This window comes from Pongo pygmaeus, chromosome 23 (genome assembly GCF_028885625.2).
Source record: "Pongo pygmaeus isolate AG05252 chromosome 23, NHGRI_mPonPyg2-v2.0_pri, whole genome shotgun sequence".
Taxonomy (NCBI): domain Eukaryota; kingdom Metazoa; phylum Chordata; class Mammalia; order Primates; family Hominidae; genus Pongo; species Pongo pygmaeus.
The window spans coordinates 39,781,955-39,798,081 of NC_085931.1; the positions used below are offsets into that span (position 1 = coordinate 39,781,955).

General features: G+C 47.8%; 1 protein-coding gene across 5 annotated transcripts in view; it reads left to right on the top strand.

The window, feature by feature from the left end:
* The window catches only part of ZNRF3 (zinc and ring finger 3), a 263,907-nt gene that overhangs the window by 88,441 nt on the left and 159,339 nt on the right, over positions 1 to 16,127 (top strand). The window contains exon 1 of one of the 5 annotated variants that reach the window (XM_054468973.2): positions 2,529 to 3,037. The exons of the other annotated variants lie outside the window; for them this stretch is intronic. Within the exon in view, the coding sequence (XP_054324948.1) occupies positions 2,738 to 3,037 (300 nt within the window). The 5' untranslated portion in view covers positions 2,529 to 2,737. Of the gene's footprint in view, positions 1 to 2,528; positions 3,038 to 16,127 lie in introns of those variants that run through there. 5 annotated transcript variants of the gene reach the window in all.

Sequence of the window (16,127 nt, forward strand, 5' to 3'; positions counted from 1 at the left end):
ACCACCTTCTGTCCTATAGATTTGCCTATTTTGGGCATTTCATATAAATGGAATCATAGAATATGTGGGCTTTTTGGTCTGGCTTCTTTCACTTAGCATAATGTTTTCAAGGTTCATCCATGCTGTAGCATGTATTCATATTTCATTTCCTTTTTTTTTTTTTTTTTGAGATGGAGTCTCACTCTGTCGCCCAGGCTAGAGTGCAGTGGTGCGATGTCAGCTCACTGCAACCTCTACCTCCCGGGTTCAAGGGATTCTCCTGCCTCAGCCTCCAGAGTAGCTGGGATTACAGGCACGTGCCACCATGCCCAGCTAAATTTTGTAATTTTTGTAGAGATGGGTTTTCACCATGTTGGCCAGGCTGGTCTCAAACTCCTGACCTCAGGTGATCGACCAGCCTTGGCCTCCCAAAGTGCTGGGATTACAGGCGTGAGCCACCGTGCCCAGCCAAGTATTTCATTTCATTTCTTTTCTTTTCTTTTTTGAGAGAAGTCTCGCTCTTGTCCCCCAGGTTTGAGTGCAATGGCTTGATCTCGGCACACTGCAGACTCCGCCTCCCGGGTTCAAAGGATTCTCCTGCCTCTGCCTCCCAAGTAGCTGGGATTAAGGCATCTGCCACCACACCCGGCTAATTTTTGTATTTTTTAGTAGAGGAGGGGTTTCACCATGTTGGCCAGGCTGGTCTCGAACTCCTGACCTCAGGTGATCCGCCCGCCTCGGCCTCCCAAAGTGCTGGGATTACAGGCATGAGCCACTGCGCCCGGCCAGTATTTCATTTCTTGATGGATAATATCTCATTGCATGGATAGACCACATTTGGTTATCCATTTATCAGTTGGTGGTGGGTGCCTTTGAATTTTAAATATCGCAAGTGTCATCCATGAGCTATAGAGATTTGCCCTCCCCCTTAATTAAGAACTGGATGGAGGCTGGGTGTGGCACCTGTAGTCCCAGCTACTCAGGAGGCTGAGCTGGGAGGATACTTGGGCACAGGAGTTCGATACTTGGGCACAGTGAGCTGTGATCACACCACCGCATGCCAGCCTGTGCAACAGAGGGAGACCCTGTATCTAAATGAAAAAAATAAGAAGACATTGTAGGGGTCATTGTCAGGACCGATGGTGCTCAGTTGCAGTCAGCACTGGTTAGGCCCGGTTTTGGAGAAACTAAAAAGCCACTCCCTCCAGAGTCTTGCTTTCCCAGGTGCCTCCCTCCTGAGCGGAAGCTCTGGGTGGTCCAAATGTGGTAATATAGATCTGTGGATTTTTTTCAAGTGTGTTTTCTGTTGCACATTAAATTTTTTTTTCACCTTTAAAATGTAACCTTGGTAAGTTGTTTACTCAAGAAAATTCTTAATGAGTTTTCTTTCTTTCTTTTTGTCTTTTTAACATTTTGGGTGTGGTAGCAAGTAGAAGCAGATTCATCCTAACCAAATATTTGCAAATATCTGAACAAAGCTATTCTGGCCAGGGAAGGAAGACTCCACGGAGGAAGTGGGAATTGGATCTGGCTTTTGAAGGAGGGGTTCAATTCTCAGAGGACTAGATGAGGAAGGAAAAGGCATGTTCCAAAAAGGGGCAGGGAATTAAAAGTTTATTTTCTGGGTGACTGGGAACCTCTGAGCCCTTGAGCACGTGCCTTAGATATGTTAGTGTGGCAGACAGCAGTATGTGCATAGAGGATAATAATGGTGTTGGACTCCTCTGGCCTGCACGTGGCGAGACTCAAAGTTTCCAGACTTCTTTTGGGGGCAGTGTCTGAATTACAGTCTCTGGGGCTGCAGAAAGATGAACTCCATCAGAAGGTCCTCAAGGTCTTCCCCACTCCTTCAGTGCAGACTTCATACAGAGAAGCTGTCTAGGCGACACCTGTGCAAGAACTGGACACGACCCAAGCTGCAAACTGCCCCTGACCATCCCGGCCTTCCCCGTTCGATCCTGGAGGTGGGGGTGGGAATGGAGCGCCCAGAGCGGGCGATCAAGCTTCCTGGGAACTGTGAATTAGGGCGGGGGAACCAGGAAGGACGAGGCCTTTCCAGACCAAATGGCCCTAACTCCTGCACCGGACCAGGACGCGTGGCGCCTCCAGAGAGGACGCGCATCGCCCGGAGCAGGTTGCGGTCCCGGTTCCCGCCGAACTCTAGCAACCGCGAGAAATGTCTGCCGTAGGGGGCGGAGCACAGCGGGGGCGGAGCGCGGCCGAAGGGGCGGAGCGAGGACGAAGGGGCGGAGTAGAAACTACCGGCGGGGGGCGGAGCGAGAATAATGGGGTGGAGCAAGACGGCGGGCAGGGGCGGAGCGAGGACGACGGGGCGGAGCGCAGACCGCGGGCGGGGGGCGGAGCTGAGATGATGGGGCGGAGCTAGGATAAAGGGGCGGAGCGCAGATAGAAATCGGGGCGGGGAGGGGAGGGGCGTTCTCGGCCTTTGGGCACCGCCTCTCGCCGCAGGCGCGCCTGCCCCGCCTTCTCACTCCCCACGGCGGCGGCTGCGGAGGCCGAGGGCGGGGAGGGAGGGGAGAGCGGGTCACGACGCTGCCGGGGCGGGGATAACCCCTCACGTGGAGCAGATGAAAGGGCCGCGGCGCGACGGCCGGGGGAGCCGAGCTGAGCCTGCGACCCACAAAGCCGCCGCCGCCGCCGCGATGGGGCTGTGAGGCGTCCGCCCGCGTTCGGTCCTCAGCCGGCCCGCGACTATGCCCGGCCGCGCCCGCCCTCCGCGCCCTCCCGCCGCAGGACCATGAGGCCGCGCTCGGGCGGGCGCCCAGGGGCCCCGGGCCGCCGCCGCCGCCGCCTGCGCCGCCGCCCCCGCGGCCTCCGGTGCAGCCGCCTGCCGCCGCCGCCGCCGCTGCCGCTGCTGCTCGGGCTGCTGCTGGCGGCCGCGGGGCCCGGCGCGGCGCGGGCCAAGGAGACGGCGTTCGTGGAGGTGGTGCTGTTCGAGTCGAGCCCAAGCGGCGACTACACCACCTACACCACCGGCCTCACGGGCCGCTTCTCGCGGGCCGGGGCCACGCTCAGCGCCGAGGGCGAGATCGTGCAGGTAGCTGCCCGCCGCCCGGGCCCCGCGCCGCCGCCGCCACAAGATGGCTCCGGGGGCTGCGCCCGCCGACCCCGCCGCGGGCTGCCTGACTGGCGGGCGGGCGGGAGGGGTGGCCGAGAGGCCGGCGGCATCCCTCCCCTGCGGGCGGGCGGGCGGGCGGGACGCGGCCTCCCGGGCGCAGCCGCGGGGGGCGAGCGCACGTGGGGGCTAGATCTCCTGTGAGCTCTGGGGCGGGAGGGGCATCCTGGGCCCGGCACCCATGCTGGGGCGGCCCCCTTGGCCGGTTGGGTATTTAGGTCTGCTTCAGGTGGAAGTCCCGGGAACTACCTGTTGAATGCCAACTTTGAAAAGACAAGTGATGAGGGATGGGGTGGCTCGTTTCAGGTTGCAGGCTTTGCTTTCCATCCATGCAGGTTCTTTTTGGGTGCGGCCAGGTTTGTCTGAGGGGCTGCACAACATCGGGTTCTTCCCCGGAACCTGCCGCCCGCCTCACCTGGGCGCCGCTGACCCTTCTGCGGGGCTCTGGACAAGCAGCAGCAGGCAGGGGAGGAGGCGGAGCTGGTCGAGGAGTGGGGATCGGGGGTTCCCTGGAGTGGCGATAGAAGGCAGCCCTCGCTGCATGCCTCACATTACAGAGGGTGGGAGGGATACCGCCTGCCCGTCCCTCGGCCAAAGACTAATGCGAAGGGCCTGCACATGGGGAGATGGGGTATCTCACTGACAGGGCCTCTACCTTGGACCAAATGAAAGAGATCTACATTCCGAAGGAAACTGGCTAGGGAGACCTTTAAGCTGTGCCTACTCTTTGGAGGAGGGACTCTCAACTGAAGCTTCTGCGGATGGTTAGCTGGGTGGATGTCTTCCCGCTTCCTTGGCCGTGATTTTATCAACTTGTTACTAGACAGCCAGCGCACTAATGGCAGTTAATATGCGCGCCTCGGATGGGGGCGATTTGTAAAGGTTGGCTTGTCTTTGAACCTTTGGGGTGATCGGATGTCTGCAGGGCCTAAGCTTTCTGGGCCTTCTGTGCTTTACTCTTGGGTGAGTTATGAATGAAAAGAAGAGGACTCCATGGAATGATTGCATAGCAGCCCACGGCGTAGACAGCCTGTTCCGTGGTGTCCTTTTCCTTCCTTGGGTGCAGATTCAAAGCCCTGCCTTCACAGGATAGGGAGAGCTGTGCAGCTTGACTCCGTAAAGGTGTGCCCTTACAAAGCTGGAGGAGGTACCCAGGCCCATGCGATTAATCAGCAGCATTGCCTTACGAGCTCTTATCCCCATCTGAAAACTTTTGTGGGGTAAATAGAAGAGAAAACTTCTGTGGGGTAAATAGAAGAGAAAACTCCTTTATTGAGCCCTTTGACTATCTATGTTAATGCTTTTGGACTTAAAAAAGTGTTGTAATTATGATCTTTATAAGTTTTAGAGATGATGCTTTACTGAAGATTCCTAAACATTTAAGTCTTGCTCCTTGGCAACTTCTTGTCTTTCTTTGAGGCTTTCATTGTGCCCTGATGGTTTTAGAAATGTTTGATTTACAGCCTTCTAAAAAAAAAGACGCTTTAGCGTGGCACTTGACTTTTTGAAGGAGACTTTTGAAGTTTGCAGTTTTTATCTGCAATGTTTTAACGTGTCACTCTTTCTCAACAGTAGTTTGTCTGGTGAGCGAGCTATCCATTATGAGGAGTGTTATGCTTTGGAGATAATCTTGGGTTCACCATTTAATACAAAATTAGCAGTTTAAACACCATTTGTAACTATTTTATCCTTGTGAGTAGAGAGATAATATGTGAATTTGGCAGAAGGAATCTATTCTCTTCTGAAACTTTTTGAAGTGCTTATCTAACTCTTGTAGTCCATTAGCCAAGCCAAAAAAAAAAAAAAAAAAAAGTCAATAGCTGCTAAGTAAAGAAAAGTGACTTAAATGGTATTTAATAAGTTTACCTGTTAAGCAATCACTAATAGGTGTCCTTAATTCCCTTATAGCTGCAGTAATGTTGGTGAGTTTATCTGAGCTGTCTGAATAGTCATTTCATGGTGCACCTCGTATCTTTAGTAACTTTATTGTGGTGGCTGACTTGTTGAACCTCCCTGTTTCTGCGGACAGAGTGCAGTGTGGCTTTCAGGGATGTGTGTGTACAAAGGCTAGCATGCTTTTATGAGTTCTGCAAATACTGTTTGATTGAAGGAATTGGTGTGGACCTTGTCTGGCAGCCCTGAAAAAGTTTTTTGTAAGAAAGGCTGATGTTTTAGGGCTGCTGAGAGGGAATATAACATTTTCTTTTGGTGAGAAATGAGAAAGCAGAAGGAATACATTGCTGTCCAGCTTTGGATTAATCATGTTTTCTAAGTAACCTGAACTTTTCAAAACCTCCTTTTATTTACTGTCTTTAAAAAAACCTCCTTTTGTTTACTATCTTGAAAAACCTTTATAAGCTTTAGAGATGATGCTGTGCTGAAGATTCCCAAACATTTTATCCACAGTCTTCAAGAATAGTTTGAATCTTAACTGTTGCTCATTGTAACTTCTTGTCTTTCTTTGAGGCTTTCACTGTGCCCTGGTGACACAATCTCATTGAACTTTTCAAAACTTCCTTTTATTTACTATCTTAAAAGAAAATAGTAGCCAGGCATGGTGGCTGACGCCCGTAGTCCCAGCATTTTGGGAGGCTGAAGCAGGAGGATTGCTTGAGCCTAGGAGTTGGAGACAAGCCTGGGCAACACAGTTAGACCTGGTCTCTACAAAAAAAAAAAAGTAGCCCAGCATGGTGGTGTGCACCTGTAGTCCCAGCTCCTTGGGAGGCTGAGGTGGGAGGATTGCTTGAGCCTGGGAGGCTGAGGTTGCAGTGAGCCATGATTACACCACTGTACTCCAGCCTGGACAACAGAGCAAGACTCTCTCTCAAAAACAAACAGACAAAAACTGTGATGTGCTGCTTAGTGTTTTATCGTCTCAGAGCAGAGTTCATTTTCCTTTAACTAAAGCTAAATAGTAGCACTATAGCATTGCTTTTGTTATTTCCACTGGGGTTCTGTAGCAGTATTATTCATGGTTTAGGGGAGAAAAAACCTGTTTAGGAGTGTCACCTTTAAGAATTCTAAGATAAGAAATTGGTTTGTATTACTGATTTTTAACCCCCCTCCTTATTATATGCCAATGAAGAGTGTGTGTGTGTGTGTACATACATTTGTATAGTAGATACCTTATCATAGTCTGGTTTGCTTAGATAATTCTAACTAGAGTGCCTGTTCAGTCATTTCCATGGGTTAGGGTAGGGGAAGCCTAGTTAACAACTGTGTCAGTTTGTCAGTGTCAGAGACAGAGAGAGAGTGCAAGAGGGAGGGAGGTAGTAATTCAAACCTTAGTATTCGTCATCGGGAATCTTGGTTCTTCTCCTTTGCGTTTTAGGCTTAAATAACTGTCCCAAGGTCACCAGTGTAATCTGAATGAAGAATTTTTTTTTTTAATGTCTCCATCTGTGAAAGTTGTGGTGAAAACAGTTTGTGGGTATGAAATGCTATTAGTTACTTTTATTATCTTATGTGTTTATGCAGTGTTAAAGCCCGTTTGCTTGTAAGAGTGTCAGGCATACAGTTTGAATGCTGGAGAAATTAATTACACTTCTCCGGTAGTTCTGAAGTGTGGGACTTTAAAGGGTTCTTAGACATATTGATATATATTTCATCTTTGAACCAATTTGTTGCTGTTAATGAGATCATTATCTGAAACTTTCAGACTTGGCTGTGCAACTCACATGGTTGGTGATGTTAAATAAAGGCCTGATTAAACACTGGCTAGTGGTATGTGGATTGGTTAAACAAAGAAAATTTGCATTGCTAGAGATGAAAGATTGTTTTAAAGTGGAAATGCATTTTTTTTTTTTTTTGCTTGAAGTCAAATATTTGAGGAATTTTTGAGAAGTCAAAGCTTGAGAAATTCATTCCTTCTACACGAAGGAATCTGAACGACAGGTTCTGTGTAACTTTAAATTCAGCCTTTCTGGGTCCTAGGTTAAATGCTGAATGGACTTGAAAACAGAAGCTGAGGACATTTAAGAACTAAGTCAGTTCCTTTAGCTATTAGGGGTGGGTAGAGAGCTGGGTGGTGGGTTAAAAGGGCTGATCAAGGTCCTTAAATATCCGATGTTAAGTAAAGGTATCACAGAGAGTAATTTTAGGAAACTAATTCCTCTGCTTTGTTTCCCTGTCAGTGTGCTTCAGCAGTTTAGCATTTGATCAAACACTTTCTTTTCATCTCCATTTTAAGTTAACTTAACAGGCCTGCCTCTAAAAATTGACTTGGTGTAATAGAACAATTGTGTGCTGACAGCTGACCTGGATTTAGACAGAAAGGGATTGCCTACTGTCTTCTCAGATGGGCCTTCATAGGTTAAAACCAAGCATTTGATTCAGGGGGAAAATTGGGGCTGTATTTTGTGATGTTATACATTCTTAGAGCCTCTTATTTTCTGTTTTGTTCCCTGAGATCTCATGGGAGTTACTAGTACAATTCTGAATAGGAATGAAGATTGGAGTTCAGTGTAGAGCTGTAGATTAAAGAGAAGGCAGTGATGGTTTCCTCTTATTTATACAGAGCACTGCCAAGCATGTCATGTTTTGGTTCATCTCATCCTGACACTAACATGCAATTAGCAACTATTGTTAACCCATTTTACAGAGGAGAAAAACTGAGGCTGAGAGAAGCAAGCTGACTTCTCTAACTTCACATGGCTAGCAGATGACAAACCTGGATTGAAACCCAGGTCTGGCCGGGCGCGGTGGCTCACGCCTGTAATCCCAGCACTTTGGGAGGTCGAGGCGGGTGGATCAACAAGGTCAGGAGTTCGAGACCAGCCTGGCCAATATGGTGAAACCCCGTCTCTACTAAAAAAAATACAAAAAAATTAGCCAGGCGTGGTGGCACATGCCTGTAATCCCAGCTACTCAGGAGGCTGAGGCAGGAAAATTGCTTGAATCCGGGAGGCGGAGGTTGCAGTGAGCTGAGATCACACCACTGCACTCCAGCTTGGGTGACAGAGCGAGACTCCGTCTCAAAAAAAAAAAAAAAGAAACCCAAGTCTGCCTGGCTTGCTTGTTCTTGTTTTTGCCAAGTGAACAGAACTTGGCTGGTTAGGATTTTGACATTAATTCAAGTCTAATTTTTAACAACATATAATATAGGGGTTCTTAACCTGAGGGTCACAGACTTTCAGAGATAGTCCATGAACTCCTGCAAGTGTATGCATATTCTTGTCTATGGGCAGTTACAACTTTGCCTCTTCCAGGGTTCTGTGATGTGTCCCCTCTATACCCACAAGGAAAAGGGGAAACTCTAATCTAGTAGAGCATTGAATAGTCCATTACCAAGAGTTTGAGTGGGGTTCAGGCTGACAAGAGTTGTACGGAAGAAGTCTACAGGTCTGGGTGCCTCCATTGAACGTATTTATTTTGTAGACATCTATCACAGCCCTATTCTGTACCAGACACTGTATTGCTGTTGTCTTCTGGAGTTCAGTCTCCTATGGAGACAGACACATGCATGGATAAATGATAATTCTTACCAAATGGGTTTCTCCATCAAACTGAGCCCTTAGGCCCTAAGGCATCATTGTCTATAATGAATTAACTTCCCTCCTGTGCACTGTGCAGCATCCTTGGGAGAAGAGAGAATATAGTCACTCAAAGACTTTCCTGCATTTACATGGCAAAGTGTAAGAACGTGACACTCTGAATGCAGGATGTGGGAAAGCAGAGTATAGTTCCTTTTCATAGTTCATTGAAAAATGAAATGGAGCACCTGTCGCTGTTGAAATGCCTAAAGAGCAGCTTCTCACACCTTCCCTTGTGGACCTGGACCCCATGGGGTCTGTTTTTGCTCATTTCTGAACCCCCTGGGTTCCCACTGCCTGCTATGCACGAGGCACTCAGTATGAATGAATAAATGATGGAGAGTGGACATCAGGCAGGCAGTGGGTTTTATGGATTATTTATGCTTTAATTGGTAAGAACAACTTGCTTTGGCTTGGCTAATAAATTCTGGGATTATCCTTCCTTTTTGGTTGTTATTTCCAGAAACTTGCTTGGATGGAAAGGATGGCTATCTCTCTGGTTCCCATAGACCCACTGGTATTATAATACTGGGTTGTATGAAAGTGATCTGGCCGGGTGTGGTGGCTCACGCCTGTAATCCCAACACTTTGGGAGGCCGAGGTGGGTGGATCATGAGGTCAGGAGATCGAGACCATCCTGGCTAACATGGTGAAACCCTGTCTCTACCAAAAATATAAAAAATTAGCCGGGTGTGGTGGCGGGGGCCTGTAGTCCCAGCTACTGGGGAGACTGAGGCAGGAGAATGGCGTGAACCTAGGAGGTGGAGGTTACAGTGAGCCGAGATTGCGCCACTGCACTCCAGCCTAAGCGACAGCAAGACTCCATCTCAAAATAAAAAAAAAGAAATCTGTGTGGTGTGTTTATATTCCAAGGCAGGGTACCTGGCATAAGAAAAGTCTGAAGGTGTTCTTTTCCTGATGAAACTGAGTATTGACAAAGCCTTAAAGTGGATAGATTATGGAAGGAAAGAATCTTGAATTTCCAGTGTCCCTGGGAGTAACAATAGGGGATTGGCATTCAGTAGCATCATTAACCTAAATATATGCCATGTGAAAAACTTTGCTGCTTGCTTTCTCTCTCTTTCTTTTTTTTTTTTTTTTTTTTTTTTTTACAGGGTCTCACCATGTTACCCAGGCTAGAGCACAGTGGTAAGATCATGGCTCACTGTACTCTTGGACTCCTGGGCTCAGGCAGTTCTCAGGCCTCAGCTTCCCCAGTTGCTAGAATTACAGGTGTATGCCACCATACCCAGCTAATTTTTTATTTTTTGTAGGTATAGGGTCTCGTTATGTTGCCTAGGCTGGTCTTACACTCCTGGCCTCAAGTGATCCTCCTGCCTTGGCCTCCCAGTGCTCTGGGATTACAGGTGAGAGCCACCATATTTGGTCACAACTTTGCTTCTTGATGGTATTTTCCCAAGTCTGGAGAGTTTGGATTTCTAATTTGTGACATTTAAGTAAATATTCATAATCAAAAGAACCAGATTCAGTCCTTTAATGTGTTAGAAAGGAGACTGAAATCTAGAGAAATGCTTTGCTGAAGTCCACATGATAAGGTAGAGATGACCCAGGATTAATATTTGGGTCCCCTGACTCCCAGACTTAGAGCCCTTCTGTTACCCCCGGCTGTACCCTGGCTGAGTGTGACAGAGAACACCAGATGCAGGGCATGCTTTATGATCAGATGTATAATTGAGGAAAGCCAGGCATTCTTAAATTGTATATTGGGTTTAAGTGGTTGCTTTTCTTCTCTAATTAATTTAGATTTTGAGTCTCTCAGTCTTCCTCCCTGTCAGAGCTTTTAAAAATAGCTACTAATGATCAAGTGCTTATTGTGTGCCAGGCACTGGGCACAGTGCTTTGCTCACATTTAACAGACAAGGTCGATGGCATGTGCCAGAGAGGTAAAGTCACTTGTCAAAGTCACTGAGCAAGTCATTAGTGCAGCTGAGGTTCAAATCCTGGTCTGTCTGATTCTAAGCCATTTCTGTTTTCACAAGACTGCTTCACTTCACACTTTCTTATGATGAGGTTATGGGAACTGATGTGGAATTTAGAGTTGAGTTTAAACCCAAAATGACTGACCAAGAAATAAGTCTATAACGTCAACTGAGAAAATCCCCTATCCTTACAAAGATGTATTTCCTTCCTTTCTTTTCCTCTTCTTTTTTTAAATCACAAAAGTCTCATTCTAACTTAGTTTTTTCCATAAAGAGCCAATCTGCCAAGTTCACAAAGAGGGACCAGTGACTTGACATATATAACTGTCACTCGATGGCACTTCTGTTGTTTTCAGCTATTGGGCAAGCTGGAATGGCTGTAGTTTTCTGGCATTTAAAGGGATTTCTGGTGTGAGACACACCTCCTTCCTGTGGCTGACTTTTATAGCAATTTGGGAGTCTGCACGTCTTTCTCCAAAGAGGTCATGTCCCATGTTTGTGACCTTTCTTACTTTGCACAGGCTCATTGAATCCTCCTGGTTGTTAAAACTTACCACAAGTGCTACATGCCTCAGTTGGCAAACATTCAGTGGTGCCTCCCGTCCATCAGATCCTTTGTGGGGCAAGGCAATGAACACATGAGTAGGACTTGGTCCCTGCCTGCAGGCAGCTGAGTGTAGGTGTCCAGACAGCACACGAACGGTTACCTTACAGTATAGTGGGGCATGTCCTATCTGGTAGGAAACAGCCTATAGGATACTGAAGAACACCTGGGGGAGGGAATCTGGCCCTGGTGCTAAGTTTAGACCTGTCTGTCACTGTATGAGCATTCTGGCCTTTTCCAACTCATTTTTACCTACCTTTGAGGTTAAAGCTGATAACCTCTTTGAAGAGAGGTGCCTTTATACCTTTCTAACGGAATAGGAAGGAGGTAAAGAGTAGAGGTTCTTTGTTCTATTTGTAGCTTGAAGGAGATGTTTTAAAATCTGACTTTCAGTGGCTCTGTTTACTCATGATAGTGTCAAAAGAATAAGGTCAGCTGGCCCATTGTGGTTCAAAGGAGAGCACTTTATTTTTATTGCCCTTAAGATGTGTTGTAAGACTTGATATTAATTTCCTCCTCTCCCCAGCAGCCAGTGTAATATAGTTGTTTAGAAACTCAGTATAGAGTTCGATTCTGTGAAAATGAAGTTTGATCCTAGAACTTTGATGGGAAAACGTATGTTAGAATGGGGACTTCTGGCCTCCTGGTGTAGAAGCGCCTGCATTTAAAAAATAAAAGAGCTGGCGCAGTGGCTCACGCCTGTAATCCCAGCACTTTGGGAGGCCGAGGCGGGCAGATCACGAGGTCAGGAGATTGAGACCATCCTGGCTAACACGGTGAAACCCCGTCTCTACTAAAAATACAAAAAATTAGCCAGGCATGGTGGCGGGCACCTGTGGTCCCAGCTACTCGGGAGGCTGCGGCAGGAAAATGGTGTGAACCCAGGAGGCGGAGCTTGCAGTGAGCCGAGATCACGCCACTGCACTCCAGCCTGAGCGACTGAGCGAGACTCTGTCTCAAAAAAAATAAAAATAAAAATAAAATTAAGAGTGGGGTAGTACTCAATTAGGTGTGTGTTAAGTTCCCATCCAGCACTGTAAGAATTTAATTACAACTTAATTTTCTACTTGAGTTAATTTGGCTTTGCTATCTTGTCAGCAAACATTTATTGAATGTTTACTGTAGATACCGTATAGAGAAGAAACATAGGTTTTATGCACCCATGATATAATTTGTGCTTTTCAAATGTTATTTTTCTGATTTATTCGAGAGTTTGAGGCTGCAGTGAGCCTTGCAGGTACCAGTGTGAGCCACCGTGCCAGCCTTGGTTGTTTTCTTTCTTTCTTTTTCTTTTTTTTTTTCGAGACAAGTTCTGGCTCTATCGCCCAGGCTGGAGTGCAGTGGCGCGATCATGGCTCCCTGCAACCTCTGCCTCCTGGGCTCAAGCCATCCTCCCACCTCAGTCTCCCGAGTAGCTGGGACTACAGGTGCACATCACCACACCCAGCTAATGTTTGTATTTTCTGTAGAGATGGGGTTTCTCCATGTTGCTCAGGCTGGTCTTGAACTTGTGAGCTCAAGCAATTCACCTGCCTTGGCCTCCCAAAGTGCTGGGATTACAGGCGTGAGCCACCGTGCTCGGCCTGCCTTGGTTATTTTCATAAGATTTCTAGAATTAGGTTCACTGAGTTAAGTGATATAAACATTTTTGAGGCTTTTGCTACATATTTTTAGATTGCTCTACAGCAGTGGTCTAGTTTATACACCCCTACCAGGTCGACATGTATGTTTCTACACAATAGCCCTGCTCGCAACAGATAGTATGTTTTGCTCTATTGCCCAGGCTGGAGTGCAGTGGCGCAATCTTTCTTGGCTCACTGCAGCTTGAAATCTCAGGCTCACAAGTGATCCTTCTGCCTCAGCCTCCCAAGTAACTGGGACTACAGGCATGCACCACCATGCCTGGCTAGTTTTTTTTTTTTTTTTTGTAGAGATGGGGTTTTGCCATATTGCCAAGGTTGGTCTCAAACTCCTGGGCTCAAGTGATCCACCCACTTTGGTCTCTCAAAGTGCTGAGACTACAGGCATGAGCCACTGTGACCCACTGTATGTTTCTCAAAAACATAAAATGTCGTAAAAGTGAAAGTCTATATATTCCTATCATTTAGTAAATAGTAAAATACTGGCTTTTTTTTTTTTTTTTTTTGTCTGCCATAAGGATCTGAATTATGACTAATGTCTGCACTGAAGGGAAGGTACCTGGCATGGCATCTGGGTGCCTCCCTTGTAGGTGTATCAGAGCATGATTCAGGAGCAGCAGGTTGCCCTTGTATTCTGGGCAGGAACACGGCGTCTGTCCAGGCAGATGGCCATGCTCGGAGGCCTCACGGTGGGGACCACTGTGCTGTCGTCACACCCTGTGGCAGCAGATTGTTGCCCAGGAGGGTGCTGCTTCAGTTGCTGGTTTCTACCCTTTCTCTTTCGTGTCAAGCAGGCTTTCTGCTTCTGAACAGGCTGGATTCAGAAAGGCCGAATGAATCTGTCCTTGAATTCATAGTGACACTGTCAATTGGTGGTGGGCAGAGATGAAAGTTCAGCCCAAGCACCAGACTCTCAGGGGTGCATCTAAGCCGCAAGCATATAGGCTGAAAACAGCTTCCAGGTACTTTGTTCGATCTCTGTTAAAAATCTAGAAAGTGTACATAAAAATGGGCTCTTCTAAAAAAAAAAATAAAAGATCTGGCATCAGTGGGTCCACAGTCCTATGAGGCAGTAGCCTGCCATAGTGGAGTGGCAGCTGCCCCCTTCAGCAGGGACACAGGCCATCCAGTCACAAGTCCTTATTGCATTGCCCAGCTTACTTCCCTCACTGACAGTTCCATTTACAGATGCCTGGCCCTGTAGACACTGGAGCTGGCCATCCTGTCTGTCTCTGGAAGTTCCAAAGTTGAAAGCTTTTAACTTGTGCTTGGCGAGTCTCTTTTCTCTCCTTCCCCAACCAACCTGAGTGTGAGATGTCCATCAGTGGACCCCATGAGTCTCAAGTTATGCTACTGAGGAAGGCCCAGCTACCCTTGATGTGACCAGAGGTCTCTTTTTGCTTTGGTGTAGGTGTTGAAGGCTGAAGTCTGGAGCCATTGGCCTGTGCCTTCAGGATCTTTGCTCCTTCTCTCTTTTTGGCTCCATGGTTTCTCAACTCTGAAACTTAACTGTTTGTGCTGAAGGGCACCTTGAAAATGCTGTGACTCTGGCCGGGCACGGTGGCTCACGCCTGTAATCCCAGTACTTTGGGAGGCTGAGGAGGGTGGATCACGAGGTCAGGAGATTGAGACCACGATGAAACCCCGTCTCTACTAAAAATACAAAAAATTAGCCAGGCGCAGTGGCGGGTGCCTGTAGTCCCAGCTACTCAGGAGGCTGAGGCAGGAGAATGGCATGAACCCAGGTGACGGAGCTTACAGTGAGCCAAGATCGCGCCACTGCACTCCAGCCTGGGCAACAGAGCGAGACTCTGTCTCAAAAAGAAAATGCTGTGACTCAGCTCTCCTTTTGCAGTGAGGGAACTGTGGGCAAGGGCGTCTAGCCTTTGGTCTTAAGAGCTGGGATTAGAACTCAGAACTTGGGGTTCTTGGGGGGTGGTCTTTCTAGAATGGCATTCTGCTGCAATGGTTGAACTCCAGAAAATCTTCCATGTGCCTGTTGCTTTAGGGTTCCTGGTGTACTTTCACTTACAGTATCTTGATTCATCCTCTCATTTGGGAGTGCCTTTTCTGGATTCTGCCCCAGAAGGCTGTCTGCTGTTCAGGTGGTCTGAGGCGGAGTCTTGCTCTGTCGGCCAGGCTGGAGTGCAGTGGAGTGATCTTGGCTCACTGCAACCTCCCTATCCTGGGTTAAAGTGATTCTCCTGCCTCAGCCTCCCGAGTAGGTGGGATTACAGGCATCCACCATCACGCCCGGCTAATTTTTATTTTTATTTATTTTTATTTTTCTTTTTTTGAGACGGAGTCTCGCTCTGTCGGCCAGGCTGGAGTGCAGTGGCGGGATCTCGGCTCACTGCAACCTCCACCTCCCGGGTTCAAGCGGTTCTCCTGTCTCAGCCTCCTGAGTAGCTGGGACTACAGGCGTGTGCCACCACGCCTGGCTAATTTTTGTATTTTTAGTAGAGACAGGGTTTCACCATGTTGGCCAGGATGGTCTCGATCTCTTGACCTCGTGATCCGCCTGCCTCGGCCTCCCAAAGTGCTGGGCTTACAGGTGTGAGCCACCATACTTGGCCCCTATATTTTTAGTAGAGACAGGGTTTCGCCATGTTGGCCAGGCTGGTCTCAAACTCCTGACCTCAAGTGATCTGTCCGCCTCAGCCTCCCAAAGTGTTGGGATTACAGGCTTGAGCCACTGCGCCCGCCCTGAGAATGCTTTTCTTTGTACCTAATTTGTATACTTTTCCTTAAATGCATTTGACATCGTGTGTTTAGCACCTTTATGGGATTTCTGGAATATCGCTGGGTACCTGGAGACTTGGCATCTTTCAGAAAGTACCTCAGTCTTGGAGTAGGTGGTGAGCAGACAGCTAATGGCATGTAAAGAATGTTGCAAGCTTGACTTGCAAAGGTATTTCAAAATTTAAATAAAGGTAGCTTGTGGCTGAGTTGAAGGGAAATGGTGGTGTCTTCAAGACAATGCTTGGCTTGCTCTGCCCCTTGCTGACTTCCCTCTTCAGGCCTGATGCTGCCCAAGCTGTTTCCCTGTCTCTCATTCTCTCTCTTTTGGTTTTTCTTTTTCTCTGTTTTTAAAAGAGACCAAGTCTCACTATGTTGCCTAGACTGGACTTGAACTCCTGGGCTCAAGCGATCCTTCCATCTCAGCCTCCCAAGTAGCTGGGACTATGCAGGCAGGTGCCACTGCAGTTGGCTCTCACATTCTCTTTCTTCCCATCAGTTCTTCCCTTCCCTTCAGATTCATCCTTCTAAAGTAGTGTTTGGTCACATCGGTCTCTT